The sequence below is a fragment of the Gymnogyps californianus genome, chromosome 28 (genome assembly GCF_018139145.2).
Source record: "Gymnogyps californianus isolate 813 chromosome 28, ASM1813914v2, whole genome shotgun sequence".
NCBI lineage: Eukaryota > Metazoa > Chordata > Aves > Accipitriformes > Cathartidae > Gymnogyps > Gymnogyps californianus.
The window spans coordinates 6122726-6147420 of NC_059498.1; the positions used below are offsets into that span (position 1 = coordinate 6122726).

At 48.9% G+C, this 24695-nt stretch overlaps 1 protein-coding gene across 1 annotated transcript in view; it reads left to right on the forward strand.

Moving 5' to 3' along the window:
* The window catches only part of MLLT6 (MLLT6, PHD finger containing), a 43087-nt gene that overhangs the window by 2034 nt on the left and 16358 nt on the right, over positions 1-24695 (forward strand). Inside the window, exons 2-8 of the mRNA XM_050911795.1 lie at positions 1621-1700; positions 6736-6790; positions 8385-8494; positions 8959-9062; positions 9775-9868; positions 11115-11222; positions 20411-20509. Of these exons, the coding sequence (XP_050767752.1) occupies positions 1621-1700; positions 6736-6790; positions 8385-8494; positions 8959-9062; positions 9775-9868; positions 11115-11222; positions 20411-20509 (650 nt within the window). The remainder of the gene's footprint in view (positions 1-1620; positions 1701-6735; positions 6791-8384; positions 8495-8958; positions 9063-9774; positions 9869-11114; positions 11223-20410; positions 20510-24695) is intronic.

Below are 24695 nucleotides of genomic sequence, written 5' to 3' on the forward strand. Positions count from 1 at the left end.
CATTAGGGCTGATTGTTAAAAATACCAGTACCATTTCTGTGACGATGGTTAGAAATCTTACCTTTCCAGTAAAAAATTCAAAATGTTAACAAAAACGTCTGATTGGAAACGAAGACTCTAATAAGATAGTTAAGAACACTTACAAATAATTTTTTCAAGTCTGCCTTACTTATGTTCTGCATTTTTCCTGGTTTTCTTCCTTGTTTTCTTCCTTTTTGAAGCAGTGGGCACGGAAGCTCGCACTGGCTCCAGCTGAGTGCTTGCTTTTGGCCCTAAGCCCACTGCTAAAGATGGACCCAAGGCAGGCTCCTCTGTCATTGCTTTCATGTAGTTTCTATTTTCTTATGTGTATGCCTTGGCTCATCTTGCAGTCAGCTCTTTTGGTTTAACTCTACAATTGCGTTTGTTTTCCTGGCTGATGTGGAATAATAGACATTAGAGAGATGGAGGAAAGCTATTGCGGGTCGTGTCTGGTCCATCCCCCAGGGAACACCACAGGATTGCTTCCAGCAGGATATTTTCAGATGCTTTGTCCAACCTAGTTTCAAATGTCTCGAGTGACTGGGATTCCATTCCAACCGCCAGTTCGCATTTGAAGGTGGAGTAAGGAAGATATAATTTGTTCTTTCCTGGGAGACTCCTATACCCTCATCTGAGATGCGTAGCCTTACTTCTTACCACTATCTTTACCAGCCTCTGTTGCTTTAAACCCACCTGCGTGGTGGCTAAGAGCCCTTTCGGGGTGAGAAAAGCTTCCTTTGGGACACACAAAGACCATCCTTGGACAGTTAGAGGGAGAAGATCACTGAAGAACGTGAACAGTGTTTAAGCAACATTGCCCCATCAGAGAAGGGAGCTAATTTTAAAGAAGTGGGAGCTGCAGCTTGCAGAGGGAGACCCTGAGAGCATCAGTAGTGATGTAGAAAGCAAGAGGGATGCATGGTATAGCTGGATAAAAACAGCAGTTTTGTTGGGTTATCAGCTGGAGGTTTGTTTTAACACAGAACCCGTTCCCAGGAGTAGTCCTAAAAAGCCTGAATTCCGTGATCTTGGCAGCATGCTGCAAAAGGCTGCTGCTGGGTGTGACTGACAAACTTGAGGGTGTACAGGATAAATGGGAGTTTCGCTTGGTGTCTGTCTGAATTCTCACTGAGATGATTTCCCTCATGATGCTGAGATTTTTATCTTAGTCCTAATTATGGTTAAGGTGCTTCATAGCCATCCATTTCATAATTTTATATTTAGATCACTAGTGACACTTGAAAAGTTAAGGGGTAAGAAATTGCTCCATTTGCGTTCGCTAGACCAGAATTAGACACAGTTTATGAAGCACTCGATTCCCACTTAGGCTAGGTTTTCATAGGAATTTTTCATACTGGGCATGAGCTTATTTGAAAACTTGAATAAATGTATAACAGTGGACCTCTTGCAAAAGGCTGTCTGCTGTTGCTGGATATGGAAACTAGGAAGGGGAATAAAATGCTGTGTAGGTGTAACTTTTGGTTTTGTCACCCATCTCTGACTGACTGATAACAGCTCTGGCAGACTTGTATATACACCTCAGAAATTAAACAGTCGATTTAAAGATGGTCTAATGAACTCTCTCTGCTTTTCTTGCAGCTTGCTATGGAATTGTCCAGGTTCCTACCGGACCCTGGTTCTGTCGGAAATGTGAATCTCAAGAGAGAGCCGCCAGGGTGGTGAGTACGAAGCACACTTGTACTTACGCTAAATAGGTTCGTTCGATGCCCTTCGTGTCTCTGCTGGAAGCAGTGTGGTCCCCTGGCAAAAGTGATAGAGCCTGGCATTTCAGCACTACTGTGACTGTAATCCCAGCTCTGCCTGTAACCTGCTATATCTTGTTTATACAGTAGGAATAATTGTATCAAACAATTTTATGCAATGCTATTAGCCATTTTGATGAAGATGCTGCCAGAGGTGCTTTTAAGCAAGTTATCAATGACAAAATTTTTGAGTCTAGAGACCTCGATCTTCTGAAAAAATAATGGCATTCCTCTAAAAGCTGGTTTCCCTGCTGTTTTTTCTATTCAACTCCTCAGGAAGTTTTGGAGTGGAGGGAAGTTGGCATCACCTGAGATGCTGCTATGCTGTCAGAGTTATCACACTGACTGACAGGATGGATTGGCATTCATATCTCGTAGCAACGGTCTCCTGCATAAAGTCTTCTGAGTTTGTAAAACGGCAGAGAGAATGACAGGAAGCTGGATCAAGGTTTCGTTTCTGTCTAAGCAGCAATTTAGCTGTATAGAACACTTTACAAATGTTCTTAATTAATTCTGGCATTTCCCGGTGAGGCAGGGAAGTGGAAACAATCAGGCCAGGACTGCCTCTTAGGTCTGTCTATATGGCAAAGTTATTTGTGCAGTAAACTAGGCTGTGAGTTTATAGCACACCAGCTACTCTGCAATAACTTCCCATGTGAGCCCTTATCAGATACGGCTGCACCAACCAACTGCTGAGGCACCGGGGTGTAGATCTTTAACATGTTAGTTATGCCATGGATGCTGCTTTTGCCATACAGTAAATCTGGCATAGCTTTCCCCCTTCGCTTCCTTAAAGGTGGATTTAAATTAAACTTTGGCTTTCCTTAAATACAGAAGGCCTCAGTCAGCACAAACAACATTTATTAATGCCTGCACTGCCTTCTGAACTGGTTTAGCTAAATCTTTTCTGAAGTACACACCTAGCGAAGCTGATGTAGGTGACCTCTGAATGTGCAGATCCGTGCAGGCCTGAGCAAATAGCGTGCTCCATCTCAGCTGGGCTCTCTGCTTGCTGCAGTGCAAAAGTTTAATCTGTTTCACAGATGGGCGAAGAACTTGGCAAAGATGAGTGAATGGGGGAATTAGGTATCTATACCATGCTTTCTACATTGAATTAACTCGTTCCTCATTGGGATTGGGAGTGTAAACAAGACCAGACTTTCAGACCTGAGCTCTTTTCCCATTGTAAGATGCTGCTTTTATGTGCGCTGCAGTAAAGAAGATCAAATGTGTCTTTGAGTGGCTTTACATCCTGCAGATAGTTTCATAGCAAAGAAAGGAATTTGGATTTCATGGGCCTCCTTCCCCCGGCTCTCCCAACCGTGCAGGCAGAGAGAAGCTCTTCAGCGTTAGCTACAATTCAATGTAAGCTGTAGTAATACATGTACACACAAGTCCTCCTCACCTGTGCTCATTGCAAGGACTGTAACTTTTCACTTGCACATTATACACTTCAAACTGCCTCCAAGGTATCAAGAAAACAATACCCCCGCAGGTGGCTCCTTATTTAACTCGCCCTCAGTTAAATCTGTTAGACAATGCGTGGTGGGCTTCAGTCATGCCATTCAGTCCTGTGGCATTCAGCCCTGCTACTATAATAACTGAACAGTGATAATCTTCCTTCCTAAGCAGAGCTGGGGATGATTTCTTATCTAAATCCCTCACCTTTTCAGTTAAACACTAGCAGTCATAGCAACAGACACGCAGATGGGTAAATACTTAAAAAGAATCTAGTTCTTTGATGTAGGGAACAGCATGATCAGAGTAAGGGAAATGAGTCAGGTCTTATAAGATCTGTGCATGGCTCTGTTACTAAAACACTTTGAATTTGGGCTCTGTGGTCCAGTGAGGCTGGAGGGTATGGCTCTTCCACTGCTCTGGGGTTTCACTGCACCTCTCTGTGTCTGGCTTTCTCCAGCTGTAAAAGGGGCATTATCAGCCTGCAGACACTGCCTTGAGGATCCTGAAGGAGAGATGCTGCTATTTGAGTGCAAAATACACTGGAAACAGCAGCAGGATGAATTGATATTCATATTTCTTTCATAATGACTGTGTGGCAAACTCCTTTGAAAAACAACAATGTTTTTCTTCCCACATCTGCCTTCATAGAAGAATCTTAAAGCAGTTTACAAGCTTTGTCCATAACAAACATATTTGTTGGCTAAATATTGATACTTTTGCTTTGAAAATGAGATACGGAGGCATGGAGAATATTGCACTCCTTAGTGAGTGCTTTAAAACATGGGTCTCCTGATTTCTGTATCTCTCCCTTGGAGAGATGGACTCCATCCCCTCATCAGCTTTGGAAAGAGAGCTCAGGAGCCCTAACTTTCAGTCAGCAGGTGTAGTTGCTTGGTGGTAGATCCCGGAGTCAGAAGCCCCAGGGGGTCAGGAGCTCTAACCTTACCCATCACAACCTGGTTTAAATCAACCAAGCTCTGCTCTTTTCCCAGAGTTGAAATAAAAACCCCGGAGACTGCCTTGGCCTATGCAGGTTGAATAAAAGGAAGAGGTACCGCTAATCCCTGCTCATAACCCCTCCTCAGATCCTCAGGTCCCTAAAGGATGCTGTGGATGCTATTGTGCTTACAGTAAGCAACTGAAAGCCCATCCACTTTGTAATCAAATTGTCTAGGAAGCCCGGTGAGCTGCAATGGCCAGAGGGCACTCATGTGAGGGATCATGTGAAGGCTTTAGCTGTCATTTCGAGGCAGGGCTATTAAAAGTCTTGTGTGGGGCCGATGGAGCTGTTAACCCCTCTTGTTACAATCAGAGCTTTGCTAATCGCATGGTGGGAGAGCTGCTTTGATCTGAGGGGTGGAGGGGAGAGCGGAGGGGCCTTTTCAAGTGCAAATTTCTTATTACAGTGTCTCAGTTAACCCAGTTCTTTTTCTGTCTTGGCTCTGCTGGGCTTTCCATAGTAATTGTGAGAGCAGCTCTCCAGCCCTCTGGCAGCCCGGACCTAACCAGGAGCAGTGAGAAACACGTCCTGTGGTCATCCATCCGTATTTCAAACTAAGTTGCAGGGAAAGCAAGATGGGCTGCCGACAACGGCACTGGTCTTTGTCCCCTCATCTCTTTATTTATACGTTATCACAGGGATTTTGTGCTTGCCAAAGGTGCCTATTTGACAGCCCCGCACGCTTGACTCCCACAAAAGCGTTCGAGGATCGGGCTGAGCCTCCCTGCTGCCCGTTGCATTGCAATCCTATTTATTGCGCCCATCTGTCCAGGAGGTAAAATTTCAGCAGAGGAAATCTTGCTTGAGGAAAACCACCTTTGTGGAAGGTCCTCGGGGACTGTGCGGCGGCAGAGGCTCTTGCTCGTGGCCAGTTATTGCTCGATACGTTGGTGTTTTTCGTGACGTGGAGCACCTGCCCCGTTACGCTCACCAGAGCCGAGCGATCACAGCGAAGTACGGGGCAGGCGAGAGCACCGGGTCCCGCACACTCATAGCGGCACGGCCCGCCATCTCGCTTTGACACCAGGCACCTCATTTCAAAACTTTCTGACGAAGCACATTTTTCACAGAAGAACAGGGGGTTTTTTGTTTTGTTTTGTTTTTTTAACAAATCAGACATTTCTACTAGGGAAGGAAAAGGGTTGCGCCTCACAGGTTTTCGGGCCTTTTTTAAAATCAAAGAAAACAAAAAGCACATAGAAATCTTCCCTGAGTGATGCCATGAGAAGACAGCAACCGTTTTCAGGCGGCTCAGCCCAGGAAGAGCCCTCAGGGCTGGGAGTGTGCTCCCCCATACATGGCAACGCACCCCGAAACCACCCCACCTTCCGCCAACGCTTCAAAAGGGCGTTATGGCCGGGGGAGAGCCCTCATGTGGCGATCGGCCGATGTGGAGGCCGATGACGGCCAGGCAGGGCTGAAATTAGTGAGGTGGGACAAATGAGTGCAAGGCCTCGCCGCCCGCTGTGAGGCGAGGAATGGCACTGAGGGCTGTGGTGCTGGGTTTCCCCCGCTCTTGCTGTCCCGCCTGGCCGGACCCTCCCCGTCCCCTCGCCTCTCCCTCGCTGGGTGTACATGGCGGGGGGGTGAGGCACGTTCCCGCCCTGGCCATGAGGGAGACTCTTCAGCAGGTTTGGGGCTGCTGCCGCCGGCCTTGGAGGCCTCCCTGCCCCAGGGGCCTGGTGTGAGGGGGCTCATCTCCGATCGCCCTGTGGCTGCTGGCCCCCCGTGGAGGAGACAGCATGTCTCCCCCTCACGGTTTTCCCCAAAAGCAGCCATTAGTGACTGGGGGTGGAGAGGGACGCAGAGTCGCTCCTGTCCCTCACAGCCCATCATGGCGCTGGGCCTGCAGCCTCCCGCCCAGCATGATGGTGCTGAGGGAGCTTCCTCCACTCTCCCAGGCGGCAGGGACTCTCCGGCGCTGATGCTCCCCTCACACCCTCTCCATCAGACCTCAGCCACCCCCGAGGCTGGGTTTGGGGGGAAGCAGGGTGCCCACCCACCAGTCCCAGCCATTGGGGCCGGGCTCGCCATGGCCTCCCACGCCCCACCAGCAAAAGTGTCACGACAGCCTCACCCGCCTCCCATGAGACTGGAAAAAATATCGCGAGAGAAGGAAGGAAGGAAAGAGGCAAAGATAGATAATAGCTTCTTTTTATTTGCCTTCTGCTCTCTGAGTCATGGTTTTCAGTTTTACTCCCCAACCACAAAGTCTAAAACGTTTTTTTAAAAAGCCCCGTGAAAGTCAAGGTTCACTTGTAGCCCCATAGCTCTTGGGCTGAGACTTTAAATACGTCCGCATCAGACAGGACGATATCGAGCTGTGTCAGAGTATCTTTTTTGCACCCAAACCGCTCTCAGCCCTTCTTCCACTTCCTCTCTTTGAAAGCAGCCCCATCTTTCATAACCATGTTGTAAATGAATCATCTCTTTTCTGGCCCCGCGCCCCTGGGAGTTAGATTAAACTTGTTGTTTCTGCTTAATTTCAAGAGATGTGAACTGTGTCCCCACAAAGATGGAGCCCTGAAACGGACCGACAACGGAGGTGAGTACCTCTGCGCAGAGCCGGGTATGTCACGCAGAGCCTCTGGGGACTCGGCAGCTGTCCCGGGCACAAAATAATTCATTTCTGAGCCTATGTCACTAGAAAGGGAAGGCTGGAGGCTCCAGAGGAATGAAAACACTCTGCCTTTTTCTTACAAAACTTCACTTTCTGAAGCCTCCACAGCGAGAAGACCTTTCCCTGGGAGGGCCTGCCTGACCTCTGGCTGGCATCGAAGCACAGCCGCAGAAATGTGCAGTTTCTTGAGTTTAGCCTCACAGGAATCGGTGCACGATCTGGCATTGTTTACAGAAATGTGGAAGCTGCAGAGTTACTTGCTGCACGCTTGCACAGCAGCAGTGTGATCCTCGAGTTACAGAGCCTCAGCCTTGAGTCCCCATCTGAGAGCAGGGACCAGGACGCAGTAAAGATGTTTTTCTCTGCAGGACTTATCTGCTCATCATTGATGCTTCTCAGCCTCTGGTGCTGTGAAGTACTGTGGAGTCTTGATTTCAGTTGTCAGAGCTTGCAGCTATTGATGCTACTGGCTGTATAGATCAAACTTAATTTTTCTCAAAATCTTATTTTTCATAAAGGCTTCTGTACCTACCTGCCACTTACCTTAATACACAAAGAGTTAATTTAGGCAAGGAGGTCTTTATTCTGATAGATCCCATATTTAGAGAAGAAGCGCTAAGTCCAGGATATTTTGTAGAAGCATCTGCTAGAGCTGGTCATAGGTGCCAAGAGCCTTAGTGCAATAGCACAAGTATCGTGTTAGGGGATTGTTTTATAATAACATAGCACCTTCTTCCAAACATGTTATTACATGGTTTGGTCAGGTCTGTGTAGACGGGCACAAGAAGTGTTACAACCATGTCACTGTACAGAATTATATAGCCCAAGTACTTACAGTGCTGTATGATTCTGTAATCATGGAGTTTGGTTCCACCTGCCCCGGTGAATCCATCCTAATTCTAGCTAAATTCTTCCAGTGCAGTAGCCATACCGGTATGGATCAGCCCTCAAAGGCTCCTGACCTTCCAGTTTTCTCAGTTCTGTCCTGACCAGGTGGAATTGCAACTTACACATCTGATTTGGGAAGTGTCTTGGTGGATTTAAATTTTAATCTAACTTGACTTGCTGAACAAGAGCTGCCTTTAGCCACTGATAACAGCCAATAAAGGGAGCTTTGTTTCCAGTGGCATGGGACTACACGCCAAACCTGTCCCATCAGCATCATTTACTGCTTGGATGCTTTTCCTGGGTTTGGTTAGGTCTTCAGCTCTGGGTCTCAAGTCCTGAGGGGGTGCTTTTAAGAATGATGAGTGTTGTACATTTCTTTTCCCAAAGAAATCTCTGCTTTCTTATTTAATCTGGAGGTGGTATCCGTCTGTCTTTCACCCACAAAGGATTTGATTCCTAACCAAGTTACAACAAGCAGTATTTCAAATCTAACATCTAACTTAAGTTGGCTCCCTTCCTACACTCTCTTCCTTCTCTCCTTCCCATGCTTGTCTGCAGCCCTGTCTGAGTTTAAGACTCTTCTGGATTGCCCCATGTGAATCTCCGCTCTCTGTCTTCCTTGCTTCCCCAGGGTGGGCCCATGTCGTCTGTGCTTTGTACATCCCAGAGGTGCAGTTTGCCAACGTGCTCACCATGGAGCCAATTGTCCTGCAGTATGTACCCCACGATCGCTTCAACAAGGTAAGGCCATCTCTTTCCCCTGCTGCCCCACGTGTACTTGCCCCGCCTCGGCTTTTTGGGGTCATCTTATTCTACCACATCTCCTGTCCAATTTATTTTAATTTCCAGGTACTTGGATTCCTTTAAAAATAACTAACAAAGTACATCCCCATTCTTGCAAATAACTTTTTGGTCCTCCATTTCTCTCTTCCCCAACTCCCTGCAGGTTGAGCAATCTCTGCCTTGGAGTTGCATATTGGTTACTCCACATTTTGATCTGACACAGTTGTTATTTGGGGAGAAAAAGAAGATGCATGAGTTTTGTGCATGCCACTGAGAAATAACTCAGAGCTGTTGTCATAGGAGGGAGATGACTGGACACAGAGTTATGAGTTCTTGAAGGGTCTGCCTCCTGGTGAGCAGTGAGTGAAGTAGACATTTTGTCTGCCTCTTTGAGTAAGCACTTTTCCTTTTATTTTTTGTAGACCTGCTACATCTGTGAAGAGCAGGGCAGGGAGAGCAAAGCAGCCTCTGGAGCATGCATGGCTTGTAACCGACACGGCTGCCGGCAAGCTTTCCATGTCACCTGGTGAGTTCCCCACAGCATCACCCCAAGAATAGCCCCAGCTGTTGGTTTCGCTGCTATGACTTTGAGGCTGCACTAAGTGGGTGGTGTGGGGAGTTGGGCTAATCACCCTGAGTTTATTTTGTGCAAGGAATATCTCATCCTTGCTCAGTTTGTGAGGGGAACTTTCCCAGGAAGGCTGAGGTTTCACCAGTGAGCCTTCCCTGCTGAGAATGAAGGCTGGGGATTTCCCTAAGACTATGTGGAATCCAAGAAGAGAAGAGATGAGTCACAACCCAGGAATGTTCCTTCTCCAGCAGAGCACATGCAAAAGTATCATCTAGATGTTGTGATTTTAAGGGCTGATACCCTCATGTACCCTTGCAGCCTGAAAACAACATTGCCTATCAGCAGAACGGGGAGATTCCCAGCTTTACATGGATTCCTTGCTCATGATATGTCTTTCGCTGGAATTGTTACTGGTCTCCCAGCCTCCCTTAAGAAAAACCAAAATTGCAAGACAATCTGGTAGAAAATTACTGACAATTTTGAAGATCTTAATATGAATTTAAAATAGTCTGAACGTTTTTCCTCCTCCTTGCATACCATTTGTCAAGCAGAACAGGAAACTTCAAGACCCTACCTAGATATCCTGAACTATTCTTTGCCCTTTGATGGGATATGTGGTCTGGCTGTACAATTTGCTTTATGCTCCTCCTAATTGCATGTATTTCAGTGCCCAGATGGCTGGCCTCTTATGTGAAGAGGAAGTCCTAGAAGTTGACAATGTCAAATATTGTGGCTACTGCAAGTACCACTTCAATAAAATGGTGAGTTTCTTCATCACTGCAATGAAGTTTTTTTGTCACATAAAAGGCATTGTCTTCGTCCTAGATTGTATCTGTGCTCAGAGCAGTAAGAAATGCCAAGAACACATAAACAAGGTCTGCACCCTGCTTCCCTTTTCAGCCATTCAGTCAGAGTTGCTTAGGAATAAAGATTAATTTATATTTTGCATTTCTATAGCGTCTTTAAATCCATTTTCAAAAGTAGGGGTTGAATTCTTCCCATCTGTTTTGGCTTCCCTGACCCACTCTGTATGGCTGAAAGATAAGTCCCAAGAAGGGAGAGCAGCCATGATGTTTGATGCTCCAGGGAGTTAGGGGTGTAGCTCAGGCACCCTGGGCAGGAGGGTAACGCAGAACAGCCAGAACTTCTGCATGAGGACAGAGACAGCCCAGAAGAGACATGGAGTCACTCACTGTTTGAGGGATATTTGGGGCAAAGGACTTCCCCCTATTAATTACAGTACCGAGAGGAAAGAGAGGAACCCTTTTCCTGTTCTGCATAATTAGTAGACACCTGCTCTCCCCCCTCCAGCAAAAAGGAAACTTGATCCTCTCACTACAGCTTTATGTCTCAGTGGCTCCTTTGTTGCTGGCCTTTCCCACTTTCCTTCCTGCTTATCAGTGCTGTCACATACAGTGACTGATGTCTTGAGTTTCCCCTCAAAAGTCAAACTGGAGGACACCTTCCCTGCCCTTCAGGTACCCTCAGTATCTGACACAAGTGTAGCTCTGTATCAAGTTTACTGGTGCTGAGATAGATAGCGGGACTTCTGCTAGTGCCTGGAGTCTGAGAACAGGGCGTCCTTCCACGCACGCCCCCACACCCCACTCAAGACAGAAAGCTGGACACTGCTGTTCAGGAGGACTGGCTTGTCTAAGCAACATTGCTGCTATTACTTATCTTGTTTACAGAATGGTCTCTTAGCAGCTGTGCCTTTCTTGTACAAGTGTCAGTGTGCATGGGCCACCAAGAACCAAGGATTTGGGGAGTTAGATCTACATGCTGTTCATAAGCCCACTAGTATGGTATCCGCTGTGGTCCCCTGTTAGGAACCAGGCTGGGCATCCAGTACAAAAAGAGTTTGGTCCTGCATGCAGCAGACAAGCCATTTACTGTAACTTTGCTCACTGTAACAGCGAAAGCTAGACTCTATAACACTGTTTCCTCTCTCTCTCTCTCATTTTTCTCCTGTTCTCCAACTCCTCTCCCCTTCCCCACTTACCTCAGAAGACCTCACGTCACTCTGGAGGTAGCTCCTTCATTGCTGGAAGAAGGAGTCGATCCACATCCCCTGCTCAAGAGAAGCATGTATCCCACCACGAAAGGCCAAAGAAGGTAAGATCTACGCAGAGTTTGCCAATCCAGAGAGGCACAGTGGTGTGGGATGGAGGTGAGAAGGGGAGGAGTGTGCAGAGGGCACCGCTGGCTCCTCAGGTGAGCCCTGACTCTGCAAAGAGTTTCACAGTCAGAGATCTGAATAGTGGCTGCGATTTTAAACAGGCCTCTAGAAATGTGTATGCAAATAGAGCAGCACAGCCCTGGGGAATGTGAGGCCAAGTTCACATGTCCAGATTATGTCAGAGGGGTCCTGGCAGAACATGCCTATGAAATGTGCAACTTTCCCCTTTCTGTCTTGTGGCCAGTCCACTTTGAGGATGACATTGTGCTATGGTTTCCAGCTACTGAGTTGATCTGTGTGGAAGTAGTTTGGGCTGTGGTTTGAAATGCAGCAGCTCGAGAACATAAACTGGAGGTCGTTGTCCTCGGATCCCAGAGTCCAAGTTTTAAAGGACAAAAAGATACTGATTAGTAATCTTCGTTGTGGCCAGCAGGTTAATTGTAGGCAAGAACAATAGTTAGTATAAACTAGGTAGTACTTTGTTAGTCAGATTAACCAGCCACAGGGATTCCACCTGCTTCAAGTCTACCTGTGAAAATAGTTTATCTTCGTTAAACAATTATTTGGAAGAACATCGCATGCCAGATCTGACTGGTACAATAGTTATTTATCTAACCCTGCTGGTTAAGACGTACTCATCAAAACTGCTGCGGTGTTACAGGACATGTTAACAGCACACCAAGGTTCATAATTAACCGACTGACTCACGTGACAAATGCTCGTATTTGAAGGAAAAGCAGCAGTGAACATGTAAGGCAGAATCCCAGCAGACTCCTGGGTTCTGACAGGGGTGCAGGTTCCAGTGTGGAAGGGTCTGTACCAAAAGAAATGAGGAGGCCAGAGGCTTGTGAAGTTATTTGTTATTTATAACAATAATAGCCCTAAAAGGCAGGAGACGTGTTTTGGAGGATTCAGGTTCTAAGGCAAGTGGCAGCAGAATAAGAAATCTTCCCTTCCCCTTGATACAGCTTTGGCAATATCAAGAATCCACAACGTAGTACTGCCACCCTCCTTTGCACCCCATCTGTCCAAAGCAGTGGGGTAGGATGTGAAGCAGAAATAACTTATACAGGGACACTGTCAGTACGGTCAGATAGTTTTTAATACTTTATGGGCCATATCCTGTTTTTTGTTAGCAGAAATCCAGAATTACTCTACCAAGCAACCTCTGGATATATTCCACTATATCAAAAGCCAAATTTACCTTGTTGTATAAACACAATTGGTGATACCCCTGCAAATTGCAGTGCGAATCTTTTAAGTCCTGCCATAGGTGTCTGGCTGTTTACCTCTTTTTGTATTTGTTTTTGTGTTGTTGCAGTAGGCATCCTCACAATGCGTAAACGATTTTGAACGGTAATGAAAGTGACCCACATCCAGAAACAGCCCGATGACATGCCGGTGGGTTATGTGGCCTAAGTCTGATGGACCTCAGCCCAGTCTCCAGGGGCCAAGGGCATCCAGGCTTTCAAAAGCAGTATGGCCATCAGTTAATACTGACTGACACCCTCCTGGCATGCCCAGCTGAGAATCCATAAATTGTGTGGGCAGGAAAGCCATCTCCCTCTTTATTTACAGAGGTTATCCCGCAATATCCAGTTTGAAACGCTGCCCACCCTGTCCATTACGTGTTCGGGAAGCTTGCCCAAACCGTACCTGATACATGGGCAAACAAGGCAAACCTCGCTTACAAAGTGGTGCCTACCCTGCTGCCGACACCGAGTCAGTAAATTTCCTGCTGCCGACAAGGCTAAAGCGTATGGGGAGTATTTACTCCTCGTGTGTGTTCAGCTGCTGCGAGGAGAGGAGGAGGCGGGAGGGAGAAAGAGCATCTGTGCCATGGACGGGGAGCGAGCGCTTGGCACAAGGTGAACGGCTGTACTGGAACGTGCTATTTTTAGCCAACAAGCAGGCAGGGGGGGTTGGGGAGAGGGCAGGATCGGGGTGATTGACGGCAGCTTTGGAGAGCTCAGCTGTAATTATAACTGACAGACTGTGCAAGTCCAAGGCTGGGGACCGTACGAGGGTTTCTATATTTGCACAGCTTCTGGTGGCGGGGGTGGGAGCGCAGTCATGCGCCTGGCAGGTAGGAGCAGGGGTGGTGCTGCTTGCCGGCTTTGGTTGGAAAGCAGGTCAGCGCCAGGGGGAGAGCAAAAACAGGAGGAATACGGATTTATTTATAGGCTTCTCAGTGGCGCTTGCCACTATTGTTAGCCTCTGGGTTCCTCACAAACGTGCAGAGACTCCGTCTCGCTGCTGCCTCACCACTCTCCCCTCCTGATGGCTCATCGCGTTTGCGAGCAGCAGATCCGATGGAGGCCCCTTCCAGGGCCGGGATTGCTTGGCACGGCCGCAGCGCAAGTGCAAAATCAACTCCTTCCACTTAGAGAGGGGGAGTCAGCACGGAAAGGGGGACGAGGTGTGCAAAGCAGCTGAAATGGGCAGGGTAAGGAGGGCACTCTGGGCTTCCAGGGGTGTTGGGTAGTTTACAGGTCTGGGAGCGGCTGCGAAGTGCAAGGGAAGAAGGACTGGGTGTGAGGCGGTGTGGGAACAGCGACCTTTCGAAGGGTTACCCGAAGAGGGGGTTGAACCATGACTTCCCACATGGTTTTGGAGTACGTGACTAGCAGTGCATGATCTAATTGCACATGTTTCAGGGGAACTGGGCGTGCTGCTTTGCTGACCTGAAGTAGAACAGCTTTTTCTTGAGCCTGTCCAGCTGTGCAGCTGGCTGGTCCCGTCCTCCCAGAGCCGGAGGCGTTGCAGGGGAGCTGATCACTCAGCGGCAGACCAAAGCGCGTGTGTGAGTCCCTGGGCTGCAGGTGCTCATGGCTGTCCGCTCCAGAAGGAGCTCAGAGCCTGACAGCTCCCTTCCAGTGCAGGGCTGGGGCTGTTTACTTAGGCTTTACGGAGGAAAACTCTGGCTGAGTTAATGACCAAGTGAGGGGCACAGGATTTAACCCAGTGGCTTCAGTAAGACAGCAGAGACTTGGGATTTGGACTCCTAAGCCCTGCTGTAAAACAGTTCAGCATTTGTGAAGAGTCTTGTTCTCTATGGAACAAGGGACAATTGTGCAAGCCAACGTCGGCATCGCCCGCCTCTTGCAGGCGCAAATGATACCAGCCCAAGCATTTCCTTCTGTGCTGTCCTGAAAATGGGAAAGCTCCAGGCTTTGGGTTTTCCTCAGAACATACCAGGCCTTAACAAAACCAGCCCCATTTATTTCTTTGGGGTTGGTATTGCAATGTGTGTGCTCTACCCTGGGGGAGCCTTTGCAGGGTTTGTTTGTTTAAAAAAAGAAAGAAGAAAGAAAGAAAGAAAACAATAGCTAAATACCAAGAAAATGCTGGATGACGCACAGGGGTTGAATGAAGTACAGATGTTCTGTCACCTATATAGTCTGCTTGAAAAGCATAGAAAAAAAATTACTACGCTCTGTGGAATGAAATTTGTCACACCAGGAGCAGACGGGAGCACATGCACTACAACATTTTTAGGCGTATACCCCATGGAGGGAGACACTCATCCAGTGTTATTCTTAGTGAACACCTGGAACCCATAAGCAAAATCATGGGACTTTTAATTTGGATATGGGACGTTGTTATGGGAGGAACAGTCCCTGCCCAGTGACACAGGAAAGAGAGGCAGGCGCTTGGAGCAAATAAGCCCACCTGCAGTTGTTCCTCAGGTCTGGGTACAGAGCCAGTTCTCCGCAATCATAACACACCTTTAGCTCCTGAACTGCTTCCCTAGCCACGGCGGGGGACGACTTTATTGGGGTGCAGGGACTGTGTCTGTCCTGCTCCCCTTATCCCTTTAGCACCAGCCAGAGCAGTGCACGAGCCCCCGGTCCCACGGCGTCTGAGCAGATGCATGGCAGAGCCTGCCTCCCCACTGCTGTTGCCTGTCTGTCTAGACCTGATGCCAGTGGAGGAAACGAGCCAAGGATCCAGCCTGGCAGATTTAGCACACTGGAGAAGTTGTACTGGGCTGAAATCTAAACCCTGTGGGTCTGTGAGGGGCTTTGTGTTTGCATTCGAGTTGGTGACAGAGGTCTGCCTTTTGGAGTTTCGTGTCCTTGCAGGCACCAAAGGGCAAAGTGGACATTTTTTCAAGTGGGATGCAGGTGGCTGCTTGCAAGACCAGCACAGATTTTTTGGGAAGGAGTACTGAAGCTAAATCTGCTCTAATCTAGCTATAGTAGCCTTGTTTCATAGCATCCTTGACTGGCTTTCTGTGACCTCTTGTTATGTGGGTGTTTAACCGCCCCCAGCAAATCTTTCCATTAGCAGGGGGTGCAGCAATAATTTGAGAGCACACAAAGCCCAGCGAGGCCTGGCTGTCTGTTCTTGTGTAAAAACTCTCATGCACTCAGAGTGTGTCTCAAGGCAAACCTGCGAAATCCCCAGCACGGCCCCGGTGCAAGTGAGGTTGCAGGCAGAGGCTTAGCGTCCCTCTGCCCGGTGCTGCCTTCCTCCTCGCTGCGGCTGCCATGGCTGCAGCCCAGAGCCAGGCCTCCTCCTCCGGGTGAGGGAGTTCAGAGAGCCTGGGAAAGAGGGAGGGAGCAGCAGAGCCCACTTGGCTCTTCCCAGCTCCCGGCTCTTCCCTCCCTCCTTCCCCTGCCCAATCTACTTTTAATGATCCAATTGCTGGTGTCCAGCAGATTAGAAGAGGGGGCTCGGGGAAGGGGAGACGGCGGTGGGGGGAGCAGGAGGAGCTGTGCACAACCCTTTTTGGCAGCGAGAGATCCTGTTTCGTTCCTCCTGCACTGGGGAGCTCGAAGGGAGATTGTCTCGCCGGCACGCCCCCCCGATGCAGCCGCGCTCCCCCCGCCGCAGGCCTGGCCTGCTCCATGCCCACATGCCAAGCCCCAGCTGCTCAGTCCTGCATGGGGAGAGTTTGTTTTCCATGAAGTTTGTTGCTGGGGCCAGGTTCACGTTCCCTGCAGACCGCAGCTCACCCGGCCGGCCAGCCTGCTGCAGGGAGCGCCGAACGGCTGCAAGGTAGGGCTCAGCTTTTGCTTGCAAAGATGGGATGGGGGTGTTGAAAGGTTTCCTGCTCTCACAGTGCATCCTTCCTCCCTCCTCCTCCCCTGACTCCTGCTTCATGGCACAGCCAGGCAGGTCTCTGTGGGCAGGCTGGGTTGTTGGCAGTGACTATATTGTCTGTGAAGTTTCCTGGAAGGAGGGTTTGCAGAGGAGAGTGCCCGTGTGCCGGGGAGACAAAGTGCTGGACACAGAAGAGCTGGGTGGGGAGGGGACATTTCGGAGGCAGGGGACCGAGTGCTGCTTTCCCCCTCTCCCCTTGCCCTCCCCTCCCTTTGCACCCTGCGGCTCTCGCAGGAAGCATTTGGAGCCTTCCGGTTCCTGGAGAGAACCCACACGTTTAAAAGCCTCTGGTGCAAGCTGGGGAACGCCCCGGGTTGTCTGAGGGCCTGTCAACACAGGCAAGATAGCCAGGAGTGAGCGAGCACCCTGACTCTCTCAGTGCCGTGGTCTCTGCGGGCAGCCAGGGTAACCTTCCCACCAGTGCCTTGGTCTGGGGGCAGCCCAGCCTGTCTGCAAAGTGTCCGTGGGGTAACGGAGTTAATTGTCCTGCCTGATTAACACAGAGCACTGCATTTCTCCAGCACTATTGAAGAAGGTGTCAGATCCTGTTGCCTTTCTGAGTACCCGAAAGTATTAGAGAGTAACTGGAGGGTGGGAGATGGGTGCTACTGGGTGTGCAAAGGCAGCGGACACCCAGACTGTGCAAAGCTCAAGGGCTGCAGCCCAGAGAGCTCCTGGGTGCCCGGTCCTGTGGGTTTCTGCTCTACCCGAGCAGAAGTGACACAGAGAGCCTGGAGAGAGGTGGTGTGGGAGGGGAAGAAGTGCTTGCTAAGCACAACGGAGGAGCAAGGTGTGCCTGTGGCCATGGCCTGGGACTGCGTGGAGGGACGTGGAGCAGAAGTGCAGTTGAGCTCCTCCTCAGGCTGCGGTGGTTCTGGTTTCAGTGCAGTCCTTTGAGCAGAGCACGAAGACTGGTCTCTGTGGGACAGATTTTCTAAATAGTTTGAGTGCAGTTGCTCAGCACATGTAGTCGGGGCCAGATCTTCAAAAGAGCTCAATATCCAGCGTTTAGCTTTTTGGAAAACCTGACCATTTATTCAAGCATCTAAATGGGAGCTGAGGCATTCCAGAAATCTGGTCCCTATTGTGCGGGCTGGGTTCTTGCTGAATGTGTACATATGTACGCACTCCTACATATAACCAGAGAACTGCTCAGTTAGCTGTTGTAGACTCTGCGCTGCCGACAGCGAAGGGAGATCTTTCAGACAGGAGACAGCCAGGATTTTGAAGCTGGAGGATGTGAGTTTGGTGGTTGCCATCACAGTGAAATCGTGGGAGGTTTTATGGTTCACCGTGGTGACAGTCAGGACATTTCTGCCTTTCCCCATGCATGTGCACGTGTGTATGCGTATGTATGTAGGTATGTAGGTTCATTGTCATTAGCCAAAATGGCTTGGCTCTGCCTTGTCTCATCTTGACCATGATATGTGAAATTAAATCATTACAGTGCTGTCTTGCTGGCATTTGCAGCAGCGTATCTTATTCCCTCCTGTTGCAGCTTCATGATTGAAATGCATTTGGGATTCGGTGTCTGAAAAGGAGAGAATAAGCTTTGTGGTATTCAGAAAGTTTAAGGACCAGGGTTTGTGCAGTTATTTGGCAAAATGTATTGTAATGAGGTGTCTGGCTCCTGTTTGCCATTTCTGGCTTCCATGAGTGGCACTGGCAGCATCTGCGAGTAGGCGAGCGTGTGTCCAGGTAGGGTGGGGATCCCTGACTTTTCTTTCTGATTTTATGGATGACTTTCTGTGAAACATCAGCAAGTTCTCTCATCCCGTGTGCCCTGGTTTCCCCATTTGTAAAATGAGATGTCGATATTAAAAACCTCTCTTCAGCTCGTTGAAACTCTCTGCTGTGTGCTATTAAGTGAGTGCAAATTGTTACTACTACTGGAATAATGAACGCTGATGTGCACATGGTCTGTGACAAGCTGCTTAACTAGCTGGGCCACAGTCTCCCCATCTTCCTGTCCTAGAAGACCCATGAGACTTAGAGTTTATAGCACGAGAAGCCCCCAAGTATTTAAAACATTATGAGATTTAGTAAAGATTTAATTTTAATTTGTCTTTCGGCACTTAGTCTATAGAAATCACATTTTCAAGCTTTCCTTGCTCACTGCCAAAGCTGGAAATGTATATTAAAGGAAGGGGAAAAAAAGAAAACAGAGATTCTTGTAAAATACTGTAGCTCTAGGAACAGAGGCTTTAACAGATATGCCAAACGCCAGGAGTCTTGTGATAAAATGATGGATATTGGCAGTGTTGGTTGGGCACTCAGCAAGTGCAGTGAAGCTCTAGGCTGGATTTGCCTCCTTTTTTTCACCAGCTCATCCCAGTGAAAGCTTCCGTGGCGTCATGGCAGGTTTACGCTGGCAGGGTCACTGGTGGCTGCAGCATGGGCCTCCTTTTCAAGTGCAATGAAAATTCGGCCAAACCCACACTCGAAAGTGCTGATTTCTGGTGCACTTTTGCTTCACCTCTGCTTCTCCTCATGCCTGCCTTCTCCAGCCTTTTCCTCCTGCCCTGTCCCTCCTCCTGCCCCTTTTTTTCCCCATTTAGTGTATTTTTTCCTAAGCTAATTATTCCACTCTCTTCTCTCCTTCCCAAAAACACACAGTGGAGCTCATGTATTTGCTGCAATTGCATCTTCCCCTGACAGCATCCCAACTTTGGCGTTGTGCTGGCAGCTGTAGCCTCAGGGCTTTGCCTGCATGAGGAAGTAATCAGGATCTTTCTGGAGAGTCAATGAATTTTGATGTGACTGTTCTGTAACACACCTTCAGTCCAGACTGAGGACTTCAGCTTCTAGAATAAAACACCCATGCAAGGGAGTTGTACCAGAATAGGCATTCTTTCCCACAAAATGGTCTCAGAGGCAGGAGGATGGATTTTTCTAAGCCCTGCATCTCAGGCAGGTGTTTATCTGACAGCAGCTCTCTTCGTTCACACGCCAGTGACCACACTGGGAAGTTTGGAACTGAGCACAAAAGTTTCTGCAGCTTCAGCAAAGGTGGCCACATCTTTAGCTGACATCGGTAGCACGGAAAAGCTCCTGTAGTCAGCTGTGTTCCCATGGGAGCGTGCTCCTGAGGAAGACAGGGAGGAAGCAGGAGTGTGTGATGGAGCATGCTCTTCTACCCATCCATCCTGTATGCCAGCTGGCCTGGGCATCCTCAAGCCCCACTGATTTGAGGTCTCACAGGCCTACGTTTTCAGTCCTTTCACTGAAAACACCTCAGTTTTAGCATAAACATCCAGATAGCAGTATATAAGAATAACCTCCTTGGTTACAGTCCATTCCCCAGGAGAATATAAAATCAGGGCAGGCAGGACTCAATGTTTCTCAGGCCATGATTATTCCTTGGCTTGCAATTTGAAGAATCCCATGTTGTTGGGGTTTTAGTGAGAGAAAAAACAGGATTGAAGAAACCAAACTAAATAGTCTGTCTCCTGTTAGCAGAGATGGACCCAGACCAGCTGTCTCTGTTGGGAGGGGAGATGTGGGGGATCTCTAGGTTAGGTTCAAGCCTAGGTTCTGAGATCTTGACTGATCTCTTTACCTGTGCACGTGCAACACGTGCTGAAATCAAGATTCTCCCATTGCTTGTACAGGGTGGATCTGAGAAACCCTTGAAGAAGGTAGAGAGCGAGGGTAAGGGGGCACAGAGTCCCTTTGGGGAAATAGCAAGAGGAAAGCTCAGGTTTCTTGAAATCAGCCAGAGCTTGTTAAGTCCTTCCCTATCATCTTACCATAAACTGATTTGGGGGCTTCTGTTGATATTCTGCACTCCAGATGTTGGCTGCAGCTGGGGTAGAGATAGTGGGACGCTCCCAGCCAGAAGCTGGAATGTGGGGGAAGGGATACTGGGCTCGTGTGGATGGGTGGAGAAGGAAAGAGGAATATGAATGTATGGTTGTAAATCCACCCCTACACACCCTGCTTTCTTTTCCCTTATAACTGCTATTCTCAGCAGAGGAAAAGTTAGCCTTCCAGTACTCTCTGATTTCTTTTGCAGAGTCGAAAGGACAAAGAAAGACCTAAACAGAAGCACAAAAAACGTCCGGAGTCTCCCACCAGCCTTACCCCATCCTCGGTGCCCGTCGCTGCAGAGAAGGTACCAAACCCACAGGATGCGAGCGTGTGAATGCAGAGTGGGGAGGGAGGGCAGGCGGCAACCATCGACACTGGCTTTCCTAGGAAATGGGGAGGACAGGGCAGAAGAGCAGAGAAAGGGCTTTTGTCCATTTATTTTGATTCCTGATTCGTCACATTCTCGCTCTCTCTGCCTGACTCCCCACCTCGACGCCCACCTTGGGAATTTAACGCGGCAGCTGTCTTGATTTCTGTCAGCACTGACGACACAATCATGGAGCTAAACTCCCAAGTGATTTAGCTGTAAGTGCCAGCCTGTTTTACAGCAGATGTTCAGATTTGAAGCTCTCGTGGAATAGATAAATGTCCATGCTTTGGCCTTTTCTGCTGCCACATTGTAAACAGCTCAGGCAGGTGGATAAGCAAGGCAAGGCTTGTGGGAGGAGGTGTTATCCTTTATTAGACAAACTGATGTAGCTGAGGGGGAAAAAAACCCAGACAATCTTAGAAGCACATAAGATCTTCAACGTGCATAAGAGAGGTAGCTTTTCTGTGTGAGACAATGGGAGGTTGGTTTCTATTTAGTTCCTCCATTGCAGGAAAATTCAGGCAGAGGGGCACAGTGTGGTGGCCTATTTTGCTCCTGAGGTGTAGAGGCAGTCCAGTTCTCTGCTGGGAAGATGTCGCTTGTGTGGCTTTTTTTTCTCAGTGCCCAGGGCTTGTGGGGCTGGTGGGACACAGTCAGGATGTCAGTGTATTTCTGCTATTCACTGCTGAAATTGTGGTGCTGACATGGACTCTTGCACCTGGCTGTAAATCAGGATAGCCCTGAGCTTTCTGTAATTTGTGCCAGCCCCAAACTCCAGTAATGCAGAGTAGACACAGTGGAACTTGCCTCGAGCTTGCATGCAACAAGGTGAAGGCCAAGTTTCCAGTTGTTCAGGGTCAGGAAACAAGTGAGGTTACACCAGCGCCTGGACTTTTGGACTTGTAGTCTCCTCTGTCTAGTGGGAATGTAAGTTAATGCAACTCCTTAGCAGGGCTGTTCTGGTGTAAGTGAGAGTAGGACTAGGGCCAAGCTCCTGCTAGAACAAATAAACAACATGTCCCAGGAATGTCCTTTTGTGCACAGAAGTGCTATTTGGAAAGGCTTGGGTGTCCTTTATGTGGCAGGATTGCCTTGTGAAAATGAAAATTCACAGGCTAGCAGTGTCTGCATATGTGAGAAGCACTGCAGGGGCAGTCTGGAAGAGCGAAAGCTCCTGCCAGTCAGCACAGGGTTGCTTTGGGTTACGACTGAAGAGGATTTTCTAGGTTATGTGTGAGGCCAAGCCTGGAAGCAGGGAGTAGATGTAGGGCAAAGCTGGTCTCATGGTTCTCAGGCTGGGAGAAGCAGAAAGTTACAGCGAGACAGAGCGGAGGAACAGCCTCTGAGCTGCAATCACTCTTCATTTACTTGTGCTCATGTTAGGGCAGTTCAGCTCTGGCTTTTGGGAACAGCAGATTCACCCAGTTAACAGAGCTGTCAGGAACTGATGGCCTAAGAAGATTATTTTCAAGCTGAACTGAAATCCAAAACCTGACTCTTGGCCAGCTAGAGCGGTTGTTAGACAATTACCCACTGTCTCCTCCAAAGCCCTGCCAGACCTTTATAAATAAGGAGGAAAGGGTGCAATTCAGTTTTACAGGCAGCTTTCAACTCTTTGTAAGCTGAAATTCAGGAGATCCTAATTACTGTAGCTGTACTTGAGTGACAGGGTTTTAGTGTTTCCCTAGGGAGTTGTTATTAATCCTCATAACAGAGAGTGTATTTCCCTTGCTTTTTTGTGCATAGATCCCAAAGTATTGTTCAAACTCTGTTACCAAAGGTGCTCACTCCAGATCAAATGTAAGAGCTGCTCAGCAGCCTACTACAACCCAGCACAAACCCCTCGGGGGGTGTTATATGAGGCTTTCTGGATAGTTGCACCGATGTAACATTGCACAGGTTAGACTAATGTAAAACCTTGAGACACATTAATGTAGCATGTCCAAACAGGTTTCCTCTTGGAAGCCAAAACCATCTTTGTCCTTTCTGGGTCTTAGATTAGTACAGCTCATCCCAGTAGAGTGTACTGGGGAGTGGGTAGGATAGACGCAGCAAACCAAAAGCTGACATTCGTGGTGTGACTATGCAGAAGAGCATTGCTAGTCCCTGCTGTGCCGTGGTTAGCGTCTGAAGGGAGCCGGGATCTCTTTCCTCCTTACTGCTTGCATGATCTTGGGCATACAGTGAGTCCCAGACTCCCGTCCTGGTGCGCAGGCTGTGCTGAAGCAGGGGTTGGACTGGAGTCGCTGAACATCACCAGTGTTTTGGAGCCGGCAATGAGGAGCAGGAGCATCAGTCAGACGAATCGGCAGAAGGGCCCTGGCACCGCTTGCTCCTTGGGCACCGGGACTGCGGGCAGACTGTAGTGTGGCACCAGCCACCAGGCCACGGAGAGGTGTTACTGGTACCTGCAGCCACGCTCCAGTCTGCTGCCAGTTTGCTTAGCCTAAAAGGAGCCTGGGGTAACAGACATCTGAGCCCCAGTGTCTGATGTTGCTACTAAAGCCCTCTGAAACTTTCAGCAACCCTTTAATAATGGATTTTCAGAGCTATAGTCCTATATAGAAGGACTTTTCAAGCTACTTCACCAGGTTAGGCTGACAGCAGTGGAACTATGTTTCGTTGCTTTGGAGGAACAGTGATATATTCCACTTCCTTGTTCCCTCAGGCAGCCTGGCCTCTGGGTTCACATTTTTCTTTAATTTTGCAATCCAGATTTATTTTACAGTTCCAATTTTCACCTAATACGTCGTCCACCCTGTGCTCCCTTCTTGAACCACTTAGTTATGAAGGAGATCCTTTGATGTGGTTTCAGTCTTCCTCTTGAAATCAATTGTGCTAGACCTCTGACTTCTGCCAGATTTTTGAACATCTCACTGAGTGCTTCCCTGCGTCTTCTAGGAATCTAAATACCATTAATATCTGACACTTGGACTCTACCAGGCCTCTGCGTCCTGTCTGTGCAGTGACAAACCCTCACTGCCTTACTCTGGTTTGGCGGAAAAACATACTGAAAACACAGTGGTGGCCTCAGCTCTCATCTACACCGGAAAGTGAAACTAGGGTGTGAATTCACAGCATGCAAACGACTCTTCATAACACCTCTCCTGAGCTTTCCTCCTGCCTCTGAAAAGTGTCTTTGGGCGATGCAATTTTCATCGCTCTCAAGGAGGGGCAGGAGACCTTCCTCATGCGGCACAGGAGTGTCCCTTCCAGAGAGCACGCAGAGCAGCTGACCTGCTGAAAATCCCCCAGTGGTGCTCCAGGGCTCGGGCTTTTGGATGGATTGGGGGGGGATTGTGAAGAGTGAATTTGTGCTGGATATAAGCTCTCATTCATTGTCATGCTGGCTACTTGGAGCTCCTACAGACTTTGTGGGGAGTGGGAAGGAGGCAGAAAACATCCCCTCTGGGTAATAGTTTCTGGCTGTAATAGTTTCTGGCTATTTCACATGGTCTATCCAAAAATGCCAAAATGCTGCCAACTGGTAACGCTTTTGAACGGCCTGTTGGAAAGATGGCATTCATGGAGCGGGCCTGGGGCAGAGGAGGGTTTCTCGCCAGGGGAGGAGCAGTGAGTCTCACCAGTAAGTCTTGGCAGCCAGGGCTGCTCCGGCTCTGTAGTCACACACCGCCAGACAAATTCAGGAGGCAGTTTCTGTGCTCAGGATCTCTCCGTGTAGCTGGTGCCTGGTGCTGGGATCGGGGTTAGCGAGCAGCCGAACAGCAAGCAGCGTGCCTCTCCCCTCCCCCTGCAAATGCCCCTGGGGAGCCATCCTGCCGCTCTCTGTTGCACTTGCAGTAAATCTGCAGGATTGCAAGCCACCCCAGCTGCCTTCTTCTGCCAGCTGCAGACATCATGATCACTTGTTGACACACACTCACACATGCTACGTGTTTTGGGCTGCAACATCTGGCTTGCTCTGGGTTTTGTAATCTAAGCCGTGGATGCCAAGGCCTCCCTGCACCCACCCTCTCCCGGTCAGGTGCTGGAGAGGGAGCGCAACAGGACGAAGAGCTCGCAATTGCAGACGCCACCAGAGGCAGGGAGGCTTTCCAGGTTTCCCACTGTTATTTGAGCTCTCGGCATCTACCCAGGACCAGCCTGGAGCTGACAGATC